The sequence below is a fragment of the Heptranchias perlo genome, chromosome 16 (genome assembly GCF_035084215.1).
Source record: "Heptranchias perlo isolate sHepPer1 chromosome 16, sHepPer1.hap1, whole genome shotgun sequence".
Lineage (NCBI taxonomy): Eukaryota > Metazoa > Chordata > Chondrichthyes > Hexanchiformes > Hexanchidae > Heptranchias > Heptranchias perlo.
In genome coordinates, this window is record NC_090340.1 from 65,933,415 (window position 1) to 65,957,970 (window position 24,556).

At 53.7% G+C, this 24,556-nt stretch overlaps 1 protein-coding gene across 1 annotated transcript in view; it reads left to right on the forward strand.

The window, feature by feature from the left end:
* The first annotated feature begins 974 nt into the window (after positions 1-974).
* Positions 975-24,556, forward strand: part of has3 (hyaluronan synthase 3) — a 29,397-nt gene continuing 5,815 nt past the window's right edge. The window contains exons 1-2 of the mRNA XM_067997545.1: positions 975-1,598; positions 18,909-19,010. Of these exons, the coding sequence (XP_067853646.1) occupies positions 975-1,598; positions 18,909-19,010 (726 nt within the window). The remainder of the gene's footprint in view (positions 1,599-18,908; positions 19,011-24,556) is intronic.

Genomic DNA, 24,556 nt, shown 5'->3' on the forward strand with positions numbered 1-24,556 from the left:
GGGGGATGGAGGTGTAGAGGGACTGAATGTCCTGGTGAGGGATGGAGGTGTAGAGGGACTGAATGTCCTGGTGGGGGATGGAGGTGTAGAGGGACTGAATGTCCTGGTGAGGGATGGAGGTGTAGAGGGACTGAATGTCCTGGTGGGGGATGGAGGTGTAGAGGGACTGAATGTCCTGGTGGGGGATGGAGGTGTAGAGGGACTGAATGTCCTGGTGGGGGATGGAGGTGTAGAGGGACTGAATGTCCTGGTGAGGGATGGAGGTGTAGAGGGACTGAATGTCCTGGTGAGGGATGGAGGTGTCGAGGGACTGAATGTCCTGGTGAGGGATGGAGGTGTAGAGGGACTGAATGTCCTGGTGAGGGATGGAGGTGTCGAGGGACTGAATGTCCTGGTGAGGGATGGAGGTGTAGAGGGACTGAATGTCCTGGTGAGGGATGGAGGTGTAGAGGGACTGAATGTCCTGGTGGGGGATGGAGGTGTAGAGGGACTGAATGTCCTGGTGGGGGATGGAGGTGTAGAGGGACTGAATGTCCTGGTGGGGGATGGAGGTGTAGAGGGACTGAATGTCCTGGTGAGGGATGGAGGTGTAGAGGGACTGAATGTCCTGGTGGGGGATGGAGGTGTCGGGGGATTGAATGTCTTTGTGAGGGCCAGAAAACTGGGATTGGATAATTTGGCAAAGGTTTCAGAAGAGTCATCGATGTCGGTGGATAGCGACTGAACAAGGGGAAGAAAAATGGAGCTGAGGAGATAAGTTCGGTGGGGCAGTAGCTGAATGGATGGCTCCACTGGGACTGTCCTGTTTGTGGGTCTTGGGGAGCAGGTCGACAGTGGGCTGTGTGTGATTGGGGGACTAGTTTTTAGTCTGTATTTTTTAAGCTAATATTTAACAGTCTCTGCGCCTCCCACGTTGATGTTGGTTATTCCCCAGGTTGCCCTGTCTCAGTTGATTCTCTTTCCCATTACAGAACATGTCTTGTGAGAGGCTCTGCACAGTTCTGCGAATCATAGTGACCACGTTCTTTGCTGTGTCCGTGCTTGTGGCCATCACCTGCACTTATGTGAAGGGTTACCAGTTCGGATACACCGAGAATTACCACCTGTCCTTTGGGCTGTATGGTGCCATCCTTGCCCTGCACCTCTTCATCCAGAGTCTCTTTGCCTTCCTGGAGCACAGGAAGATGAGGAAGGAAAAACAACCCCTCAAATTTGACAAGTCCGTTGCCCTCTGCATCGCTGCCTATCAGGAGGACCCGGATTACCTGAAAAAGTGCCTGGTGTCAGTGAAGAGAATTGCGTATCCCAACCTGAAGGTGGTGATGGTCATCGATGGCAACAGTGAGGACGACAACTACATGCTGGAGATATTCAATGAGCTCATGGGCTTGGAGAGCTCAGGCTCGTATGTCTGGAAGAGTAATTACCATGAGAAGGGGCCCGGAGAGACGGACTTTACCCTCGATGAGGGCAAGAGGAGGGTGGAGGAGATTGTGACTCAGTGTAAATTCTCCTGCATCATGCAGAAGTGGGGAGGAAAGCGAGAGGTGATGTACACCGCATTCGACGCACTTGGGGACACCGTGGATTATATACAGGTAGGGCTGATACACCTGGGAGATGGAGCTGGTGTATTGGGGAGTGGGGGCCTCAGGAGTCGGGGACTCGGGTCAGGGGTTGAGGCCTCAGGGGTCAGGCTCTGCCGTTCCCCAAAGCTCGGTTGCATGCAGACTTTTATTGGGACACAATTCCCACAACCGCCATCTAACAGGTCGTGAGGCAGGACCTTGGCTCATACCATTGGATAGGCCCATGCTCAGAATTACCTCCAGCTTCACTTCCTTATGGGAACTGAGCATGAAATGGGCGAATCCTGATCCGGGAAACAGAAGGGAAGAGATGTGGAGCTGGATCCCGTGTTTCTCACACTGAGAATGGATCACCCAGCGCGACCCTGCAGAGGTCCCAGCAGGGCAGCAGGAGCGGGGACTTGGTGCCCTGGATTAGGGAAGGGGGGAATCAGCCAGTGTTCCCGCTCCTGATCGCTCTCCAGTAACTCCTGCTGGGGAGTGCAAGCATGCACAACTCAGGCCATGCTGTGATGCCCCTGTAGTTGAATATCCTGCAGAAAGGCTTTCTCAATGTGGGCTGAAGCCTATTTAAATCTCTCCTTGTTGCTCGCTCACTGAGCAAGTAAAGCAGGTTCATGATTATCATAACATTACAGAGGTTACAGTGCAGGAGGCCATTCAGCCCATCCTGCTGGTGCTAGCTCTTCAACAGGAGCCATCTGCTGCAGTTAAATGGGGGCAGGATGTGCAGGAAAAGCTTTAGCAGCTGCCTCAGGGGTAATGTGGGGGTGATTTTGGGGGTGATTTTGGAGGGGTGATGTGGGGGTGATTTTGGGGGGAGATGTGGGGGTGATTTGGTGGGTGATGTGGGGTGATTTTGGGGGGTGATTTGGAGGTGATTTTGGGGGGTGATTTGGAGGGTGATGTGGGAGTGATTTTGGGGGGTGATTTGGCGGGGATGTGGGGGTGATTTGGAGAGTGATTTTGCAGGGTGATGGGGTGATTTGGAGGGTGATGTGGGGGTGATTTTGGGGGTGATTTGGAGGGTGATGTGGGGGTGATTTTGGGGGTGATTTTGGGGGTGATTTGGAGGGTGATGTGGGGGTGATTTTGGGGGGTGATTTTGGAGGGTGATGTGGGGTGATTTTGGGGGGTGATGTGGGGTGATTTTGGGGGGTGATTTGGAGAGTGATGTGGGGTGATTTTGGGGGGTGATTTGGAGGGTGATGTGGGAGTCATTTTGGGGGTGATTTGGAGGGTGATGTGGGGGTGATTTGGAGGTGATTTTGGGGGGTGATGTGGGGGTGATTTTGGGGGGTGATTTGGCGGGGATGTGGGGGTGATTTGGAGAGTGATTTTGCGGGGTGATGGGGTGATTTGGAGGGTGATGTGGGGGTGATTTGGAGGGTGATGTGGGGGTGATTTTGGGGGGTGATTTGGAGGGTGATGTGGGGGTGATTTTGGGGGGTGATTTTGGAGGGTGATGTGGGGGTGATTTTGGGGGGTGATTTGGAGGGTGATGTGGGAGTCATTTTGGGGGTGATGTGGGGGTGATTTGGAGGGTGATGTGGGGGTGATTTTGGGGTGATTTGGCGGGTGATGTGGGGGGTGATTTTGTGGGTGATTTGGGGTGACTTTGGGGGGGGGGTGATTTTGGGGGGTGATTTGGAGGTGATTTTGGGGGGTGATTTGGAGGGTGATTTTGGGGGGTGATTTGGAGGGTGATGTGGGGGAGATTTTGGAGGGTGATGTGGGGGTGATTTTGGGGGGTGATTTGGAGGGTGATGTGGGGGAGATTTTGGAGGGTGATGTGGGGGTGATTTTGGGGGGTGATTTGGAGGGTGATGTGGGAGTCATTTTGGGGGTGATGTGGGGGTGATTTGGAGGGTGATGTGGGGGTGATTTTGGGGGTGATTTGGGGTGACTTTGGGGGGGTGATTTGGAGGTGATTTTGGGGGGTGATTTGGAGGTGATTTTGGGGGGTGATTTGGAGGGTGATTTTGGGGGATCATTTGGCGGGGGATGTGGGAGTGATTTTGGTGGGTGATTTGGAGGGTGATGTGGGGGGTGATTTTGGAGGATGATGTGGGGGTGATTTGGAGGTGATTTTGGGGGGTGATTTGGAGGGTGATGTGGGGGTGATTTTGGGGCCAATTTTGGGGGGTGATTTTGGGGGGTGATTTGGAGGGTGATGTGGGGGAGATTTTGGAGGGTGATGTGGGGGTGATTTTGGGGGGTGATTTGGAGGTTGATGTGGGGGTGATTTTGGGGGGTGATTTGGAGCGTGATGTGGGGTGATTTTGGGGGGAGATGTGGGAGTGATTTGGAGGGTGATGTAGGGGTGATTTTGCGGGTGATGTGGGGGGTGATTTTGCGGGGTGATTTGGGGTGACTTTGGGGGGGGTTGATTTAGAGGGTGATTTTGGGGGATGATTTGGAGGTGATCTTGGGGGGTGATTTGGAGGGTGATGTGGGGGTGATTTTGGGGGGCAATTTTGGGGGATGATTTGGAGGGTGATGTGGGGGTGATTTTGGGGGGCAATTTTGGGGGGTGATTTTGGAGGGTGATTTTGGAGGGTGATGGGGTGATTTTGGGGGGCAATTTTGGGGGGTGATTTGGCGGGGGATGTTGTGATGATTTTGGGGGGTGATTTGGAGGGTGATTTTGGGGGATGATTTGGAGGGTGATGTGGGGGTGATTTTGCGGGGTGATTTTGGGGGGTGATTTGGAGGGTGATGTGGGAGTCATTTTGGGGATGATTTGGAGGGTGATGTGGGGGTGATTTTGGGGTGATGTGGGGGTGATTTGGGGTGACTGGGGGGGTGATTTAGAGGGTGATTTTGGGGGTGAATTGGAGGTGATTTTGGGGGGTGATTTTGGGGGATGATTTGGAGGGTGATGTGGGGGTGATTTTGGGGGGCAATTTTGGGGGGTGATAGGGTGATTTTGGGGGGCAATTTTGGGGGGTGTTATAAGGGTGATTTGGCGGGGGATGTGGGAGTGATGTTGGTGGGTGATTTGGAGGTGATTTTGGGGGGTGATTTGGAGGGTGATGTGGGGGTGATTTTGGGGGCAATTTTGGAGGGTGATTTGGAGGGTGATGTGGGGGAGATTTTGGAGGGTGATGTGGGGGAGATTTTGGGGGGTGATTTGGAGGTTGATGTGGGGGTGATTTTGGGGGGTGATTTGGAGCGTGATGTGGGGTGATTTTGGGGGAGATGTGGGAGTGATTTGGAGGGTGATGTAGGGGTGATTTTGCGGGTGATGTGGGGGGTGATTTTGCGGGGTGATTTGGGGTGACTTTGGGGGGGGTTGATTTAGAGGGTGATTTTGGGGGATGATTTGGAGGTGATCTTGGGGGGTGATTTGGAGGGTGATGTGGGGGTGATTTTGGGGGGCAATTTTGGGGGATGATTTGGAGGGTGATGTGGGGGTGATTTTGGGGGGCAATTTTGGGGGGTGATTTTGGAGGGTGATGGGGTGATTTTGGGGGGCAATTTTGGGGGGTGATTTGGCGGGGGATGTTGGGATGATTTTGGGGCATGATTTGGAGGGTGATTTTGGGGGGTGATTTGGAGGGTGATGTGGGGGTGATTTTGCAGGGTGATTTTGGGGGGTGATTTGGAGGGTGATGTGGGAGTCATTTTGGGGATGATTTGGAGGGTGATATGGGGGTGATTTTGGGGTGATGTGGGGGGTGATTTTGCGGGTGATTTGGGGTGACTGGGGGGTGATTTAGAGGGTGATTTTGGGGGTGATTTGGAGGTGATTTTGGGGGATGATTTGGAGGGTGATGTGGGGGTGATTTTGGGGGGCGATTTTGGGGGGTGATTTTGGAGGGTGATAGGGTGATTTTGGGGGGCAATTTTGGGGGGTGTTATGGGGGTGATTTGGCGGGGGATGTGGGAGTGATTTTGGTGGGTGATTTGGAGGGTTATGTGGGGGGGTGATTTTGGAGGGTGATGTGGGGGTGATTTGGAGGTGATTTTGGGGGGTGATGTGGGAGTGATTTTGGGGGGTGATTTGGCGGGGATGTGGGGGTGATTTGGAGAGTGATTTTGCGGGGTGATGGGGTGATTTGGAGGGTGATGTGGGGGTCACAGAGTCACAGAGTCATACAGCACGGATAGAGGCCCTTCGGCCCATCGTGTCCGCGCCGGCCATCAGCCCTGTCTACTCTAATCCCATATTCCAGCATTTGGTCCGTAGCCTTGTATGCTATGGCATTTCAAGTGCTCATCCAAATGCTTCTTGAATGTTGTGAGGGTTCCTGCCTCCACAACCCTTTCAGGCAGTGAGTTCCAGACTCCAACCACCCTCTGGGTGAAAAAGTTCTTTCTCAAATCCCCTCTAAACCTCCCGCCTTTTACCTTGAATCTATGTCCCCTTGTTATAGAACCCTCAACGAAGGGAAAAAGCTCCTTAGTATCCATCCTATCTGTGCCCCTCATAATTTTGTACACCTCAATCATGTCCCCCCTCAGCCTCCTCTGCTCCAAGGAAAACAAACCCAATCTTCCCAGTCTCTCTTCATAGCTGAAGCGCTCCAGCCCTGGTAACATCCTGGTGAATCTCCTCTGCACCCTCTCCAAAGCGATCACATCCTTCCTGTAGTGTGGCGACCAGAACTGCACACAGTACTCCAGCTGTGGCCTAACCAGTGTTTTATACAGCTCCATCATAACCTCCTTGCTCTTATATTCTATGCCTCGGCTAATAAAGGCAAGTATCCCATATGCCTTCTTTACCACCTTATCTACCTGTTCCGCCGCCTTCAAGGATCTGTGAACTTGCACACCAAGATCCCTCTGACCCTCTGTCTTGCCTAGGGTCCTCCCATTCATTGTGTATTCCCTTGCCTTGTTAGTCCCTCCAAAGTGCATCACCTCGCACTTTTCCGGGTTAAATTCCATTTGCCACTGTTCCGCCCATCTGACCAACCCATCTATATCGTCCTGCAGACTGAGGCTATCCTCCTCACTATTTACCACCCTACCAATCTTTGTATCATCAGCGAACTTACTGATCATACCTTTTACATTCATATCCAAGTCATTAATGTAGACCACAAACAGCAAGGGACCCAGCACCGATCCCTGTGGTACCCCACTGGCCACAGGCTTCCAGTCACAAAAACAACCTTCGACCATCACCCTCTGCCTTCTGCCACTAAGCCAGTTTTGTATCCAAAGTGACAAGGCACCCTGGATTCCATGGGCTCGTACCTTCTTGACCAGTCTCCTGTGGGGGACTTTATCGAAGGCCTTACTGAAATCCATGTATACCACATCCACTGCGTTACCCTCATCCACACGCCTGGTCACCCCCTCAAAAAATTCAATCAAATTAGTCAGACATGATCTTCCCTTGACAAAGCCATGTTGACTATCCCTGATTAATCCTTGCTTCTCCAAGTGGAGACTAATTTTGTCCTTCAGAATTTTTTCCAATAATTTTCCTACCACTGATGTTAGGCTCACTGGCCTGTAGTTCCCCGGTTTTTCCCTACTCCCCTTCTTGAATAATGGTATTACATTAGCGGTTCTCCAGTCCTCTGGCACATCCCCTGTGGCCAGAGAGGTTCTGAATATATGTGTCAGAGCCCCCGCAATCTCCTCCTTTGCCTCACACAGTAGCCTGGGATACATTTCGTCCGGGCCTGGGGATTTATCCATTTTTAGGCCTGCTAAAACCGCCAATACCTCCTCCCGCTCGATGTTAATATGTTTGAGTATATCACAGTCCCCCTGCCGTATTTCAATGTCTACATCGTCCTTCTCCAGAGTGAAAACAGATGCAAAAAATTCATTTAGAACCCTTCCTACATCTGCCGGCTCCACACACAGATTGCCATTTTTGTCCCTAATGGGCCCTATTTTTTCCCTAGTCATCCTCTTACCCTTAATATACTTATAAAACATCTTAGGATTTTCCTTTATTTTGCTCGCCAGTGTTATTTCATGGCCCCTCCTTGATCTCCTAATTTCTTTTTTAAGTATCCCCCTGCACTTTTTGTACTCCTCTAGGGCTTCCTCCGTCTTTAGCCTTTTGTATCTGCCAAAAGCCCTCCTTTTTTTCCTAATCCATTCTCGTATATCCCCTGACATCCAAGGTTCCCTGGAGTTCTTGGAACCACCCTTGACCTTTACGGGAACATGTTGCCATTGTATGGTCTCAATCTCCCTTCTGAAAGACTCCCATTGCTCCGATGCGGATTTTCCTACAAGCAGCTGATCCCAGTCCATTTTGGCCAGATCCTGCCTTATCCTATTAAAATCGGCCTTCCCCCAATTTAGAACCTTTATTTCCGGCCCCTCCCTGTCCTTTTCCATGACCACCTTAAATCTCACCGAATTATGGTCACTGTCACCAAAGTGCTCACCTACTAGCACTTCTTCCACTTGGCCGGCCACATTCCCTAGAATTAGGTCCAGTACCGCCCCCTCTCTTGTAGGACTTTCTACATGCTGGCTCAAAAAGCTCTCCTGGATGCACGTTAAGAATTTTGTACCCTCTAAGCCTTTTACACTCTGAGTATCCCAGTTAATATTGGGGAAGTTGAAATCCCCCACGATTATTACCCTATTATTTGCACAATTTTCTGAGATTTGCCTACATATCTGTTCCTCTATCTCCCCCTGACTGTTTGGGGGCCTATAGTACACTCCCATCAAAGTGCTTGCCCCCTTTTTGTTTTTAACCTCCACCCATATGGCCTCATTAGAGGAACCTGCTAATATATCATCCCTCCTTATGGCAGTAATTGATTCTTTAATTAATATTGCGACCCCCCCTCCTCTTATACCTCCCCCTCTGTCTCACCTGAAGATTCTGTACCCCGGAATATTGAGCTGTCAGTCTTGCCCCTCCCTCAACCATGTCTCTGTGACAGCAACAATATCATACTCCCATGTGTTTGTCAACACCTTCAGTTCATCCTCCTTATTCGCAAGACTCCTTGCATTAAAATAGATGCCATCCAGCCTTGCCCTTACATATTTGCCCTGTCTTCCAAGCTGACTTGTTTTTTTCTCTATATTTGGCTGCACATCACCCCCTATTGTAGCTCCACTCTGTATCCCATCCCCCTGCCAAGTTAGTTGAAACCCCCCCCAACAGTGCTAGCAAACCTCCCCGCAAGGATATTTGTCCCGCTCTGGTTCAGGTGCAACCCGTCCGACTTGTACAAGTCCCACCTTCCCCAGAAGCAGGCCCAGTGATCCAGGAAACTGAAACCCTCCCTCCTGCACCAACTCTTTAGCCACGCATTCATCTGTTCTATCCTCCTATTTCTATACTCACTAGCCCGTGGCACTGGGAGTAATCCAGAGATTACAACCTTTGAGGTCCTGCTCTTTAATCTGCTACCTAGCTCCCTAAATTCTTGATGCAGGACCTCATCTCCCTTCCTACCTATGTCATTGGTCCCAATGTGGACCACGACCTCTGCCTGCTCACCCTCCCCCTTGAGAATGCCCTGTAGCCGCTCAGTGACATCCATGACCCTGGCACCAGGGAGGCAACAAACCATCCTGGAGTCACGTTTACGGCCACAGAAACGCCTGTCTGTTTCCCTTATGATAGAATCCCCTACCACTATAGCTCTTCCACTCTTTTTCCTCCCAGCCTGTGCAGCAGAGCTACCCCTGGTGCCAGGAAGTTGGCTGCTGCTGCCTTCCCCTGATAAGTCATCCCCCTCAACAATATCCAAAGCGGTATATTTGTTTGAGAGGGGGACGGCCACAGGGGACCCCTGCACTGCCTGCCTGCTCTTCTCACTCTGCCTGGTGGTCACCCACTTACTTCCTGCCTGTACAACCTTTACCTGCGGTGTGACCATCTCACTAAACGTGCTGTCCACGACGTTCTCAGCATCGCGAATGCTCCTTAATGAATCCATCCGCAGCTCCAGTGCCGCAATGCGGTTTGTCAGTAGCTGCAGCTGGATACATTTCCCGCACACATGGTCGTCAGGGACACCGGAAGGGTCCCTGATTTCCCACATAGAGCAGGAAGAGCATAACACGGGGCTGGGCTGTCCTGACATGACTTACCCTTTAACTAATTAATTCAAATTAAATGAATCCCACCAATTTCACTTCAATTAAAAAGGTATACTCAAGGGCCCTTGCTGAACAGCAGTCCCCCACTACACAACAGAGACCAGAGAATCCACAAACTCTAACCTTAGACAAATTCAGCAGGAAAATACTCACCAACCAATCACTTACCTCTTCCTTGGTGACGTCCCACTTGGATTACTTTTTGCTTCTTATTTATCTTCGGTCCAGGAGTTAAGTCCCTGTGATGTCGCACAGTAGTTGTCTCTTGGTGCAGGTCTGCTGCTGCTTTTATTCCACAATCTCAGTCTTCTACTCTCAGGTCCACTACCGCTCTGCAGGAAAAGCAAGGCAAAGCAGCACCTCCTTCCCCCACTTCACCAAACTCCCACACTTACCGAACTCTCAGCACACTGTGTTGTCCTCACACCGTGCTGTTTGCACTGACAGGCCCCTGTATTTCTACAGTTGAGACTCAGATGAGTCAGGCCTGCCCCACCTTCAGGGACCAATTGAATCTAGCTAACCAATTAACTTGCTACAGCAGCTCTCTCTGCTGAAGCCTGACAGAAACTTAGAGACTTAGAAATTTGGAGGGTGATTTTGTGGGGTGATTTGGAGGGTGATGTGGGGGTGATTTGGAGGGTGATGTGGGGGTGATTTTGGGGGGTGATTTGGAGGGTGATGTGGGGGTGATTTTGGGGGGTGATTTTGGAGGGTGATGTGGGGGTGATTTTGGGGGGTGATTTGGAGAGTGATGTGGGGTGATATTGGGGGTGATTTTGCGGGTGATTTGGGGTGACTTTGCGGGGGGTGATTTAGAGGGTGATTTTGGGGGGTGATTTGGAGGTGATTTTGGAGGGTGATTTTGGGGGATGATTTGGAGGGTGATGTGGGGGTGATTTTGGGGGGCAATTTTGGGGGGTGATGTGGGGGTGATTTTGGAGGGTGAGAGGGTGATTTTGGGGGGCAATTTTGGGGGGTGTTATGGGGTGATTTTGGGGGGTGTTATGGGGTGATTTTGGGGGGCAATTTTGGGGGGGTGATTTGGTGGGGGATGTTGGGATGATTTTGGGGGGTGATTTGGAGGGTGATTTTGGGGGGTGATTTGGAGGGTGATGTGGGGGTGATTTTGCGGGGTGATTTTGGAGGGTGATGTGGGGGTGATTTTGGGGGGTGATTTGGAGGGTGCTGTGGGGGTGATTTTGGAGGGTGATGTGGGGGTGATTTGGAGGGTGATGTGGGGGTGATTTTGGGGGGTGATTTGGAGGGTGATGTGGGGGTGATTTTGGGGGGTGATTTTGGAGGGTGATGTGGGGGTGATTTTGGGGGGTGATTTGGAGAGTGATGTGGGGTGATTTTGGGGGTGATTTTGCGGGTGATTTGGGGTGACTTTGCGGGGGGTGATTTAGAGGGTGATTTTGGGGGGTGATTTGGAGGTGATTTTGGAGGGTGATTTTGGGGGATGATTTGGAGGGTGATGTGGGGGTGATTTTGGGGGGCAATTTTGGGGGGTGATGTGGGGGTGATTTTGGAGGGTGAGAGGGTGATTTTGGGGGGCAATTTTGGGGGGTGTTATGGGGTGATTTTGGGGGGTGTTATGGGGTGATTTTGGGGGGCAATTTTGGGGGGGTGATTTGGTGGGGGATGTTGGGATGATTTTGGGGGGTGATTTGGAGGGTGATTTTGGGGGGTGATTTGGAGGGTGATGTGGGGGTGATTTTGCGGGGTGATTTTGGAGGGTGATGTGGGGGTGATTTTGGGGGGTGATTTGGAGGGTGCTGTGGGGGTGATTTTGGAGGGTGATGTGGGGGTGATTTTGGGGGGTGATTTGGAGGGTGATGTGGGGTGATTTTGGGGGGTGATTTGGAGCGTGATGTGGGGTGATTTTGGGGGGTGATTTGGAGGTGATTTTGGGGGGTGATGTGGGAGTGATTTTGGGGGGTGATGTGGGAGTGATTTTGGGGGGTGATTTGGAGGGTGATGTGGGGATGATTTTGGGGTTATTTGGCAGGTGTTGTGGGGGGTGATTGTGCGGGGTGATTTGGAGTGTGATTTGAGGTGATTTTGGGGGGTGATGTGGAGGGTGATTTTGGGGGGTGATTTGGAGGTGATTTTGGGGGGTGATTTGGAGGGTGATGTGGGGGTGATTTTGGGGGGCAATTTTGGGGGGTGATTTGGAAGGTGATGTGGGGGTGATTTTGGGGGGTCATTTTGGAGGGTGATGTGGGGGTGATTTTGGAGGGTGATGTGGGGGTGATTTTGGAGGGTGATGTGGGGGTGATTTTGGGGGGTGATGTGGGAGTGATTTTGGGGGGTGATTTTGGAGGGTGATGTGGGGGTGATTTTGGAGGGTGATGTGGGGGTGATTTTGGGGGTGATGGGTTGATTTTGGGGGGTGATTTGGAGGGTGATGTGGGGGTGATTTTGGGGGGTGATTTTGGAGGGTGATGTGGGGGTGATTTTGGGGGTGATGGGGTGATTTTGGGGGGTGATTTGGAGGGTGATGTGGGGGTGATTTTGGGGGGTGATTTGGAGGGTGATGGGGGGTGATTTTGGAGGGTGATTTTGGGGGTGATTTGGAGGGTGATGTGGGGGTGATTTGGGGGATCTGTGTTGCTGCACCATCTGCTGGTGGGATGTGGAATTACAGAGCAGTAGATAAACCCAGACACTGCTCTAATTACAGGTGCTGCTCACAATAGGCTCATTAATTATAACAGACACAGTAATAAACAGCTTGCAGGTAGTAATTTTAGATTTATAGAAAGGTTATGAAAGTTCAGTTTGTTCAGAGATTTAGAAGTGACCCAAGATTTAAAAAAGATTTGTGTTTATCTCGAGCCACTTCACACAGTGAATTACTTTAAGTGGTTTGTAGCAAAGTGATTAAAGCAGAGACCGTGCCAACATTTAAGAATAGGTTCGATAGATGGTTGAAGATAAATGGGGATAAAGGGATATGGGGGTAGGGTGGGTTCAGGGGATTGGGGCACTGATCGTGTGGAGAGTGAACACTAACAGGGATTGGCTGGGCCAAGATTCTGCTGTAATTTCTATCAAATTCTGTGTAAAATGCATCAGTCATTTCTGCAGCAGTTACACTCAAGGCTGGGGTATGGGATCTGGGGGGAGGGGAGGGGAACAGGCTGGGGTACGGTTCAGGGGGGAAGATGGTGGGGTATGGGCTCTGGGGGAGGAACAGGCTGGGGTACAGGCTCTGGGGGGATCAGGGTGGGGTACGGGCTCTGGGGGGAACAGGGTGGGGTACGGGCTCTGGGGGGATCAGGGTGGGGGTACAGGCTCTGGGGGGGATCAGGGTGGGGTACGGGCTCTGGGGGGAAGAGGGTGGGGTACGGGCTCTGGGGGGAAGAGGGTGGGGGTACAGGCTCTGGGGGGATCAGGGTGGGGTACGGGTTGATAATACAAAGATAGGTGGAAAAGCAAGTTGCGATGAGGACACAAAGGGCCCGATTTTACCAGGGGTGCGGGTTGGCAGCGGGTGGTCAGTCGGGCTCGAGGAAAACGCGCCGTCCAAATTGAGTGCGTTGCGCGCGCGATCGCGGGATGATTGATGTAATTAGCCGGCAGTTACGGGTTCCGCGCTTCTCAGCTGCGTGCCGGCGGCCTGCACATGCGCATTGACGTCTGAGCGATGGTGGCGCTCTATTTAAAGGGGCAGTCCACCAAAGCCCCTCCAGCCACAAACTACACTCCATGAAGGATGGAGGAGCGCAGGGGTAAGGCTGCTCCCCGATTCACGGACCACGCCCTCCAGGTGCTGCTGGACGGGGTCCGCATGAGGAGGGAGACGCTGTTCCCCACCAATGGAAGGAGGTGCCCTGCCAGCGCCACCAAGAGGGCATGGGAGGAGGTGGCCGCGGAGGTCACAAGCAGGGGAAACACCACCCGCACTTGGATTCAGTGCCGCAAGAGATTCAATGACCTCACCAGATCCGGGAAGGTGAGTACACTAACGCACTCTGCGTCACTCCGTCTTCCACATCACCTCAAACACCTCACAACCCCATCTCCACTGACAGCACTGCGCTCCCGCAACAATCCTCACAGCCACCCAACTATCATCCTCACAGTGCCTGCACGTACCCACCGTCCCTGTCCCCACTCGACCACTACCACACACCCCAATGCCCATACAATGGGATGGCCATGTGGCACACGCATCCTCCCATCCATCTGGCACACGCTCAACCCACTCACACCAATGCTTGAAGCGTCTCACATTGTAATCATCACTCAATAACGTTTTTGTGTTTTGCCCTCACAGGAGAAGAGGGCCAGGAACGCACGCGATAGGGCACGCACCGGAGGGGGCCCGCCACACGAGGTGGCCCTGACAGACGCCGAGGTCGAGGCGCTGGAGATCAGCCGCACGCTGCATTGCCTGTCGGTGGTGGATGGCGAGTCTGGTTCTGGCGAAACGGCCGGTAAGGGAAAGCTGGCACTCATCACCCATGATCGCGAATGATCTTAGCATCACATGGCACATGCCGTACCGCCACATTTGGTCACATGCCTGATATTTCCCTCTGTTCTCTTGCAGGACCGTCTGCGATCGACGTTTCGGTTGAGGGCGATTCCTCAGAGGACATGCCGGTCTCTGAGGGTGCATCGTCACACATGAGCCAAGCATCCACCAGCGCAGATACACACATCTCGGTGGGTCCCCCCCCTCAGTTAGTTGGGATTGCACATGGTGAGTCACCGCGCACACGTGAGCATGAGCAGACCCTGGTGGCAGGGTCAGCCGCGGAGGGTCCGCGTCGGTGGGAGCACTCTTCTCCAGGCTTTGCTCAGCCAGACCCAGATGCTGAACCCAGGGGGCCACCTGTCAAAAGGAGAGTCGTCGAGGGGCACCAGAACATTGCTGAGGTACTGGGAGAGGTGCCACGCGCACTCTCCACAATCGCACGGAGGATGGAGGAGTCCAACTCCTGCATGAGGGGAATGGTGGCACAGGTGCAGGTGGGTATCGCCGAGATAGTGTCGCAGGGACGTGAAGGCATCTCTGAGATAGTGTCGCGGGTAGGTGTGGGAACGTCTGCGGTGGAGGACAGGCTAGCCTCCCTCGAGCGTCACGCACAGCTCACCAATGAGTCCATCCAGGCCCTCACAACGGCTGTTCGGATTCAGGGTGAGCAACATTCTGCCGCCATCAACAGGTTGACAGATACATTGGAGGTGGCCTTGCAAGGTCTCACCCACGTCATCCAAACTGCCGTCCAGCAGGGTGGAAGGGGTGATGTGGGCCTTGGCCATGAGAGGGAAGATGGTGAACGGGGACATGGAAGTGTGGACGCTACTCAAGGCGCCCCCAGGTCTCACCCGTTGCCCCCCTCTCAACCAGTGCCCGCAATAGTCCATCCTCTCCAGGTGGCCGAGTCTGCCCCTGCACAGGTGCAGGAGGAGCAGTCTGTGGAGGTGCCCTCGTGGGCACCGAAACCCAGGGGGCGTCGGCCCAAAGCATCTACCCGGTCAGGGCACAAACAGGAGCAACCTGCCACCACCTCTGCTGGAGCCACAGGGGTAGCACCACGTAGGGGTACCCGGAAACGAAAGCCTAAAGTTCCGTGAGCACACAGGGATTGCACCAGGGTGTTTGTCTATTTGTTTTTTTTTAATTTCCACTCTTTGAATGTCACCACAAAATAAACTCACTTTTTCTCACCAATGCTGCCACCTCTTGTCCATAATTCTGCAGCTTGTGCAATATGTCCCTTCCGTGCGCCTCATCATGACGACGACCACCCCGTCCCACCCATTGGGCATAATCCAGTGGGTGCAGGTGTACAGGCACCACTCTTCTGTGGAGGGAGCCTGTATGGACCCTCGTCTGTGCACGTTATGATATGTGAACGCGTCACACAGTGTGATGTTAGGAGAACCGTTGGCATATGAGTGCCTCCCTGGCCTGACGAGCACGCAGGTGAGCCGGTGTTCGGCGCATGGGTCGTTCCTCCTCCTCTCCCTCTTCCTCCTCCTCCTCATTGTCGTCCTCAATGTGGGTGGCGGGTGTGCATGGGGCCTCCTCCAGCGGCACCCCCCTCTCTGTTGGGCCATGTTATGCAGGGCACAGCAGACAACTATAATTCGTCCCACTCGGAGTGGCGTGTATTGGAGTGCTCCCCCGGAACGATCAAGGCACCTGAAGCGCATCTTGAGCAGCCCTATGGCCTGCTCAATTGTAGACCTGGTAGCAATGTGGCTGTCATTATACCGACGCTGCGGCTCGGTGATGGGGTTCCTCAGAGGTGTCATAAGCCACGTGTGCAGGGGATATCCCTTGTCGCCGAGGAGCCAGCCGTTGCCGGCGTTGGGTGCGTGGAAGAGGGGCGGGACGGTGGACTCCCTGAGGACGAAGGCATCGTGGCAGCTGCCGGGGTATCTGGCGCACACGTGTAGGAATCTCTGGCGGTGGTCACAAATGAGCTGGGCGTTCATGGAGTGATACCCTTTCCTGTTGATGAACAGCCCTGGCTCATGTGGAGGTGCCCGTATTGCGATGTGGGTGCAATCGATTACACCCTGCACCCGTGGGAAGCCAGCCACAGCATGGAATCCAACCGCCCTCTCCGTCTGGCTGCGCTCGTCCATGGCGAAGTTGATGTAGGTCGAGGCCCTGTGGAACAACCCATCGGTGACCTGCCTTATGCACTTGTGTGCAGACGACTGACAGACCCCGGTGATGTCCCCCGTGGCACCCTGGAAGGATCCGGAGGCGAAGAAGTTGAGGGCAGTGGTGACTTTGACGGCGATGGGTAAGAAGATGCTGCTTGGTCCATCCGGGAGCAGCTCGTCATTGAGGAGGCTGCAGATGTCGGCGACTACCTGGCAAGTGACTCTGAGCCTACGTATGCACTGCTGCTCAGAGAGGTCCATGAAGCTGAGCCTCGGTCTGTAGACCCTGTGCGGAGGGTAGTGCCTCCTGCGACGCATCTCTCTCTGCGGATGCCCTCCATCCTGCTGTGCAGGTGGATGTGCCACAGCACCGTGTTGTGGGGATGCACGTCTCTGAGGTGGACGGCGTGGACTGCGAGGCTGCTGAGGCTGGTCATGCTGTTCGTCCTCCGAGGATGTCAACGCAGCACCCATCTGGCAGGTGTAGGTTTGCGGGGTTGTGCACGCTAGAAAAGTGTGTCCTCGCACAGGGGTTGGACTTCCACGCCGGTGAATCTTCTTGCTTGGAGGAGGGTGGTGGAGGGCAGGCGTTGCCCAATGTTACGGAGTGTCCTCCTGCGTTGGTGAAGGCTCTCCCCACCCCCCCCACCTGTGGAATGCACCTTGGCAGCTGCCACAGGCTGCTGGCTGCAACACGTCCGTTGAGAGTGTGAGTGTTTCCCCCAGTATGGGAAACAGTCTCATTTCACTGTAAAATCCCACACCTGTTAAATAAACAGCTCAATCAGGTCATTTAATGACCTGAAATACCGAGATAAATACACTCAAGTGGAACCCCGCTGGCTTTAATTGCCTGAGGGATTCCCACCAGCGGGGCCAACGCACGCACCCCCGCACGTCAGCACGGAACCCGGAAGTGGGCGGGATCGAGGCGCGATCCGGTCCCGCTCCTCGAAATCGGGATTTTAGAGGCCCCCCCCCGCCGAGAATGCACCCGGAACCGGGTGCTAAAATCGGGCCCAAAGTGTCTGCAAAGGGATATTGACAGGTTAAGCGAATGGGCAAAAATTTGGCAGATGGAATATAATGTGGGAAAATGTGAAGTCATCCACTTTGGGAGGAAAAATAAAAAAGCAAAATATTATTTGAATGGAGAAATACTACAAAATGCTGCGGTACAGAGGGATCTGGGTGTCCTCGTACATGAAACACAAAAAGTCAACATACAGGAGCAGCAGGTAATCCGGAAGGCAAATGGAATATTGGCCTTTATTTCTAGGGGGATGGAGTATAAAAGCAGGGAAGTCATGCTGCAACTGTACAGGGTGCTGGTGAGTCCACACCTGGAATACTGCGTACAGTTCTGGTGCCCTTATTTAAGGAAGGACATACTTGCATTGGAGGCAGTTCAGAGAAGGTTCACTAGGTTGATTACGGGTATGGAAGGGTTGGGTCTATACACACTGGAGTTTAGAAGAATGAGAGGAGATCTTATTAAAACATACAAGATTCTGAGGGGACTCGATAGGGTGGATGCTGAGAGGATGTTACCCCTCATGGGGGAATCTAAAACTAGGGGGCATAGTCTCAGAATAAGGGGTCGCCCGTTTAAAACAGAAATGAGGAGGAATTTCTTCTCCCAGAGGGTCGTGAATTTTTGGAATTCTTTACCCCAAAAAGCAGTGGAGGCTGAGTCATTGAATACATTCAAGGCTGAGTTAGACAAATTTTTGATCAGCGAGGGAGTCAAAGGATATGGGAAAGGGCGGGAAAGTGGAGTTGAGGTAAAAATCAGATCATCCATGATCTCATTAAATGGTGGAGCAGGCTCGAGGGGCCGAATGGCCTACTCTTGCTCCTATCCCTTATAGTCTTATGGGCTCTGGAGGGAACTGGCTGGGATACAGGCTCTGGGGGGAAGAGGGTGGGGTATGGACTCTGTGGGGGGGGAAACAGACTGGGGCATTGATCACCGTCCAATACCTCATCCCCTTCATGTGTGAACACAGACAGTGATAGCTGTCTATTCAGGGCATCAGCCGAGCCTCGATCCTTTGCTCACCCAACACCCACACAATTTGCAGCAGGACAGTGAGCAGGAGCAGGAGCCTGGGCTGATTCCCCCTCTCTCTAATCCAGGGCAGTGATCAGGAGCAGGAGCCTGGGCTGATTCCCCCTCTCTCTAATCCAGGACAGTGATCAGGAGCAGGAGCCTGGGCTGATTCCCCCTCTCTCTAATCCAGGGCAGTGAGCAGGAGCAGGAGCCTGGGCTGATTCCCCCTCTCTCTAATCCAGGGCAGTGATCAGGAGCAGGAGCCTGGGCTGATTCCCCCTCTCTAACCAGGACAGTGATCAGGAGCAGGAGCCCAGGCTGATTCCCCCTCTCTCTAACCCAGGGCAGTGATCAGGAGCCCAGGCTGATTCTCTGGACAATGGGTGCAGGGGCCCTACTGACTGACTGTGCACAGGCCGGGATTGGACCCCAGGGTTTCCTGGTCAGTGTGGCCTGGATTGAGTGCTCAAAGGCAGCAGGCCACACGGGCCCTCTCAGATTATTAATGTGGATCAATTGACGATTCCCGGGGGCCAGTCCCCGTAACCGGCCAGTAAATGACCATCGCTCTGCTGTTTCCCCAGGTCTGCGATTCGGACACTGTTCTGGACCCTGCCTGCACGGCAGAGATGGTGCGAGTGCTGGAAGGAGACCCCAGTGTGGGGGGAGTGGGCGGAGATGTTCAGGTTGGTGCCGATTCCTCCAGGAACAAACTCACTGGAACTGGGGGTGGGAAAGGCTGAGTGAACAGTCCCCACCCTGAGTGAACAGTCCCCACCCTCAGTGAACAGTCCCCACCCTGAGTGCCCCTCGCCCTCCCCCACTGCTCTCGTCATTTCCCACCCTATCCTCTCACATTATCACCTCAGCCATTTAACCACCTCCTGTTTTCTGTTCACTTCTTTTCAGATCATTCCCATTTCCTCTTTCCTTCGTGTCTCTGTTTTTTCTTCCCTTTGTTCTTTTTAAAATGCTGCTCAAAACTGGAAAACATTCCAAGATTCAGGAACGATTTCCACCCTGTCCCCGGGGCAACTTTCAACCTTCTGCTCTGGACACTGATTTCAGTGACTTCAGCTTCTTCCTCATTTTCAAACCGGATTTAAGTCCACGCCTGAGGCCCGGATGGATTCTCCATCTCTCCATTCCCCAGGCTCCCTCTTCCTGCCCTATTTACAGGCCCCTTGTCCCAGTATCTCTCTCCATGGCCTGTCACTTGATTCCTCTCTGGATCTTTTTTTAATATTTTTTCCGCCCTTTTTCTGTTCACATTTTATTTTCCAGTTTTGGAGACGGGTCTGTACGAGAACCAATAACCCGACTGCTCTCGCCACAGGCCCAGGTGTCTCCAGCATTTTCTTTGTTTGGTTCAGATTCCAGCAGCTGTGGGATTTTACTTGTATTAACTCATCCCCCTCTAATCTCTTCAGTCTCCCCCAGCCCTCTCGACCCCATGCCCAATCTCCAACTCCATTTCTTCTCCAAAGTCCTTGAATGTGTTGACGTCTCCCAAATCTGCACCCATCTCTCCCGCGACTCTATGTTTGAACCTCTCAGTGGGGGGGAACATTGAGGGTGGGGACCGTTCACAGTGGGGGGGCACTGAGGGTGGGGGCTGTTCACGGTGGGGGGGCACTGAGGGTGGGGGCTGTTCACGGTGGAGGGGCACTGAGGGTGGGGACTGTTCACGGTGGGGGGGGCACTGAGGGTGGGGACTGTTCACGGTGGGGGGGCACTGAGGGTGGGGACTGTTCACGGTGGGGGGGCACTGAGGGTGGGGACTGTTCACGGTGGGGGGCCACTGAGGGTGGGGACTGTTCACGGTGGGGGGCCACTGAGGGTGGGGACTGTTCACGGTGGAGGGGCACTGAGGGTGGGGACTGTTCACGGTGGGGGGGCACTGAGGGTGGGGACTGTTCACGGTGGGGGGCCACTGAGGGTGGGGACTGTTCACGGTGGAGGGGCACTGAGGGTGGGGACTGTTCACGGTGGGGGGGCACTGAGGGTGGGGACTGTTCACGGTGGAGGGGCACTGAGGGTGGGGACTGTTCACGGTGGGGGGGCACTGAGGGTGGGGACCGTTCACGGTGGAGGGGCACTGAGGGTGGGGACTGTTCACGGTGGAGGGGCACTGAGGGTGGGGACTGTTCACGGTGGAGGGGCACTGAGGGTGGGGACTGTTCACAGTGGAGGGGCACTGAGGGTGGGGACTGTTCACAGTGGAGGGGCACTGAGGGTGGGGACCGTTCACGGTGGAGGGGCACTGAGGGTGGGGACTGTTCACGGTGGGGGGGCACTGAGGGTGGGGACTGTTCACGGTGGGGGGGCACTGAGGGTGGGGACCGTTCACAGTGGGGGGGCACTGAGGGTGGGGACTGGAGAATAAAGAAGGACGATGAGGTCAAAAACTGCAGCCAGGTTGAGGGTGGAGAGTTTACCACGGTCACAGGCTCAGGATGGCGTTTGTGACTTTGATATAAGGGCTCCATCCCTGCCCTCACTTGGTTTTACTCATATCTATCCAATCACAGCCAGGTAATCTCCAGCAATGGTTTCTCTTCCCACCCCCACTCCGTCCCCTCTGGAGTCCCCAGAGATCGATCCTTGGCCTTTAGGCAGATATAATGACAGCTTCCACACATATGTTGATGATCCCCAGCTTGACCTCTTCAACACCTGTCAGCTGTGGCTCAGTGGGTTGCACTCTTGACTCTGGGTCAGTAGGTAGTGGGATCAAGTCCCCCTCCAGAGACATGAGACAAAATCTATGGTTGACACACCCAGTGCAGTACTGAGGGAGCGCCGCACTGTCGGAGGGTCAGTACTGAGGGAGCGCCGCACTGTCGGAGGGTCAGTACTGAGGGAGCGCCGCACTGTCGGAGGGTCAGTACTGAGGGAGCGCCGCACTGTCGGAGGGTCAGAACTGAGGGAGCGCCGCACTGTCGGAGGGTCAGTACTGAGGGAGCGCCGCACTGTCGGAGGGTCAGTACTGAGGGAGCGCCGCACTGTCGGAGGGTCAGTACTGAGGGAGCGCCGCACTGTCGGAGGGTCAGTACTGAGGGAGCGCCGCACTGTCGGACGGTCAGTACTGAGGGAGCGCCGCACTGTCGGAGGGTCAGTACTGAGGGAGCGCCGCACTGTCGGAGGGTCAGAACTGAGGGAGCGCCGCACTGTCGGAGGGTCAGTACTGAGGGAGCGCCGCACTGTCGGAGGGTCAGAACTGAGGGAGCGCCGCACTGTCGGAGGGTCAGTACTGAGGGAGCGCCGCACTGTCGGAGGGTCAGTACTGAGGGAGCGCCGCACTGTCGGAGGGTCAGTACTGAGGGAGCGCCGCACTGTCGGAGGGTCAGTACTGAGGGAGCGCCGCACTGTCGGAGGGTCAGTACTGAGGGAGCGCCGCACTGTCGGAGGGTCAGTACTGAGGGAGCGCCGCACTGTCGGAGGGTCAGTACTGAGGGAGCGCCGCACTGTCGGACGGTCAGTACTGAGGGAGCGCCGCACTGTCGGACGGTCAGTACTGAGGGAGTGCTGCACTGTCGGAGGGTCAGTACTGAGGGAGGGTCAGTAGTGAGGGAGTGCCGCACTGTCGGACGGTCAGTACTGAGGGAGTGCTGCACTGTCGGAGGGTCAGTACTGAGGGAGGGTCAGTAGTGAGGGAGTGCCGCACTGTCGGAGGGTCAGTACTGAGGGAGTGCTGCACTGTCGGAGGGTCAGTACTGAGGGAGTGCTGCACTGTCGGAGGGTCAGTACTGAGGGAGCGTCGGAGGGTCAGTAGTGAGGGAGTGCCGCACTGTCAGACGGTCAGTACTGAGGGAGTGTCAGACGGTCAGTACTGAGGGAGCGCTGCACTGTCGGAGGGTCAGTACTGAGGGAGCGCCGCACTGTCGGAGGGTCAGTACTGAGGGAGCGCCGCACTGTCGGAGGGTCAGTACTGAGGGAGCGCCGCACTGTCGGACGGTCAGTACTGAGGGAGCGCCGCACTGTCGGACGGTCAGTACTGAGGGAGTGCTGCACTGTCGGAGGGTCAGTACTGAGGGAGGGTCAGTAGTGAGGGACTGTCGGACGGTCAGTACTGAGGGAGTGCTGCACTGTCGGAGGGTCAGTACTGAGGAAGGGTCAGTAGTGAGGGAGTGCCGCACTGTCGGAGGGTCAGTACTGAGGGAGTGCTGCACTGTCGGAGGGTCAGTACTGAGGGAGTGCTGCACTGTCGGAGGGTCAGTACTGAGGGAGCGTCGGAGGGTCAGTAGTGAGGGAGTGCCGCACTGTCAGACGGTCAGTACTGAGGGAGTGCCGCACTGTCGGAGGGTCAGTACTGAGGGAGTGCCGCACTGTCGGAGGGTCAGTACTGAGGGAGCGCCGCACTGTCGGAGGGTCAGTACTGAGGGAGCGCCGCACTGTCGGAGGGTCAGTACTGAGGGAGCACTGCACTGTTGGAGGGTCAATACTGAGGGGGTGCCGTCTTTCGGATGAGATGTTAAACCGAGGCCCCATCTGCCCTCTCAGGTGGATGTAAAAGATCCTACGACACTATTTGAAGAAGAGCAGGGGAGTTCTTCCTAGGGCCAATATTTATCCCTCAACCAACATCACAAAAACAGATTATCTGGTCATTTATCACATTGCTGTTTGTGGGATCTTGCTGTCGCAAATTAGCTGCTGCGTTTCCTACATTACAACAGTGACTACACTTCAAAAGTACTTCATTGGCTGTAAAGCACTTTGGGATGTCCTGAGTTCGTGAAAGGCACGATATAAATGCAAGTCTGTCTTTCTTTTCTCTCAACCCCTTCACTACCTTTGCGTTGTCTGACTGCTTGTCCAATATCCAGTCCTGCAGGAGCTGAAATTTCCTCCAATTAAACATTGGGAAGACCAAAGCCACAAACTCCACTTAAGCCCACACTTCGGAATTCCCTCCCTAAACCACTCCGCCTCTCTCTCCTCTTTTAAGAGCCTCCTTAAAACCTTTAGACTAACCTTTCAGTAACCCCTCCAAATAGAGAGGGCATGAAAAAATACTGGCAAATAAAATCAATGAAAAATTGGCCGTGTGGTTGACAGTGAGGAGGAAAGCTGTGGACTGCAGGAAGATATCAATGGACCGGTCAGGTGGGCAGAAAAGTGGCAAATGGAATTCAATCCGGAGACGTGTGAGGTGATACATTTGGGGAGAGCAAACAAGGCAAGGGAATACACAATAAATGGGAGGATACTGAGATGCAGAGGAACAAAAGGACCTTGGAGTGCATGTCCACAGATCCCTGAAGGTAGCAGGACAGGTAGATAAGATAGTTTAGGAGGCATACGGGATACTTTCCTTTATTAGCCGAGGCATAGAATAAAGGGAGGTTATGCTAGAACTGTACAAAACACTGGTTAGGCCACAGCTAGAGTACAGTGTACAGTTCTGGTCACCACATTACATAAAAGGGTATGGTAGCATAGCGGTTATGTTACTGGACTAATAATCCGGAGTCATGAGTTCAAATCCCACCACAGCAGCTGGGGAATTTAAATTCAATTAAATAAAATCTGGAATTAAAAAAAATAGTATCAGTAATGGTGGCCATGAAACTACCAATGTAAGGAGTCGTACAACACCAGGTTATAGTCCAACAGCTTTATTACATTTGTCCACCCCAGTCCATCACCGGCATCTCCACATCATGAAACTACCAGATTGTTGTAAAAACCCATCTGGTTCACTAATGTCCTTTAGGGAAGGAAACCTGCCGTCCTTACCCGGTCTGGCCTATATGTGACTCCAGACCCACAGCAATGTGGTTAATTCTTAATTGCCCTCTGAAATGGCCTAGCAAGCCACTCAGTTGTACAAACTCGCTAAAAAAAGTCAAAATAAGAATAAAACCGGACGGACCACGAGGCACCGGACACGACAAAGGCAAAACACCAAGCCCAGTCGACCCTGCAAGGTCCTCCTCACGAACATCTGGGGACTTGTGCCAAAATTGGGAGAGCTGTCCCACAGACTCGTCAAGCAACAGCCTGACATAGCCATACTCACAGAATCATACCTTTCAGCCAACGTCCCAGACTCTTCCATCACCATCCCTGGCTATGTTCCTGTCCCATCGGCAGGACAGACCCACCAGAGGTGGTGGTACAGTGATATACAGTCAGGAGGGAGTGGCCCTGGGAGTCCTCAATATTGACTCCGAACCCCATGAAATCTCATGGCATCAGGTCAAACATGGGCAAGGAAACCGCCTGC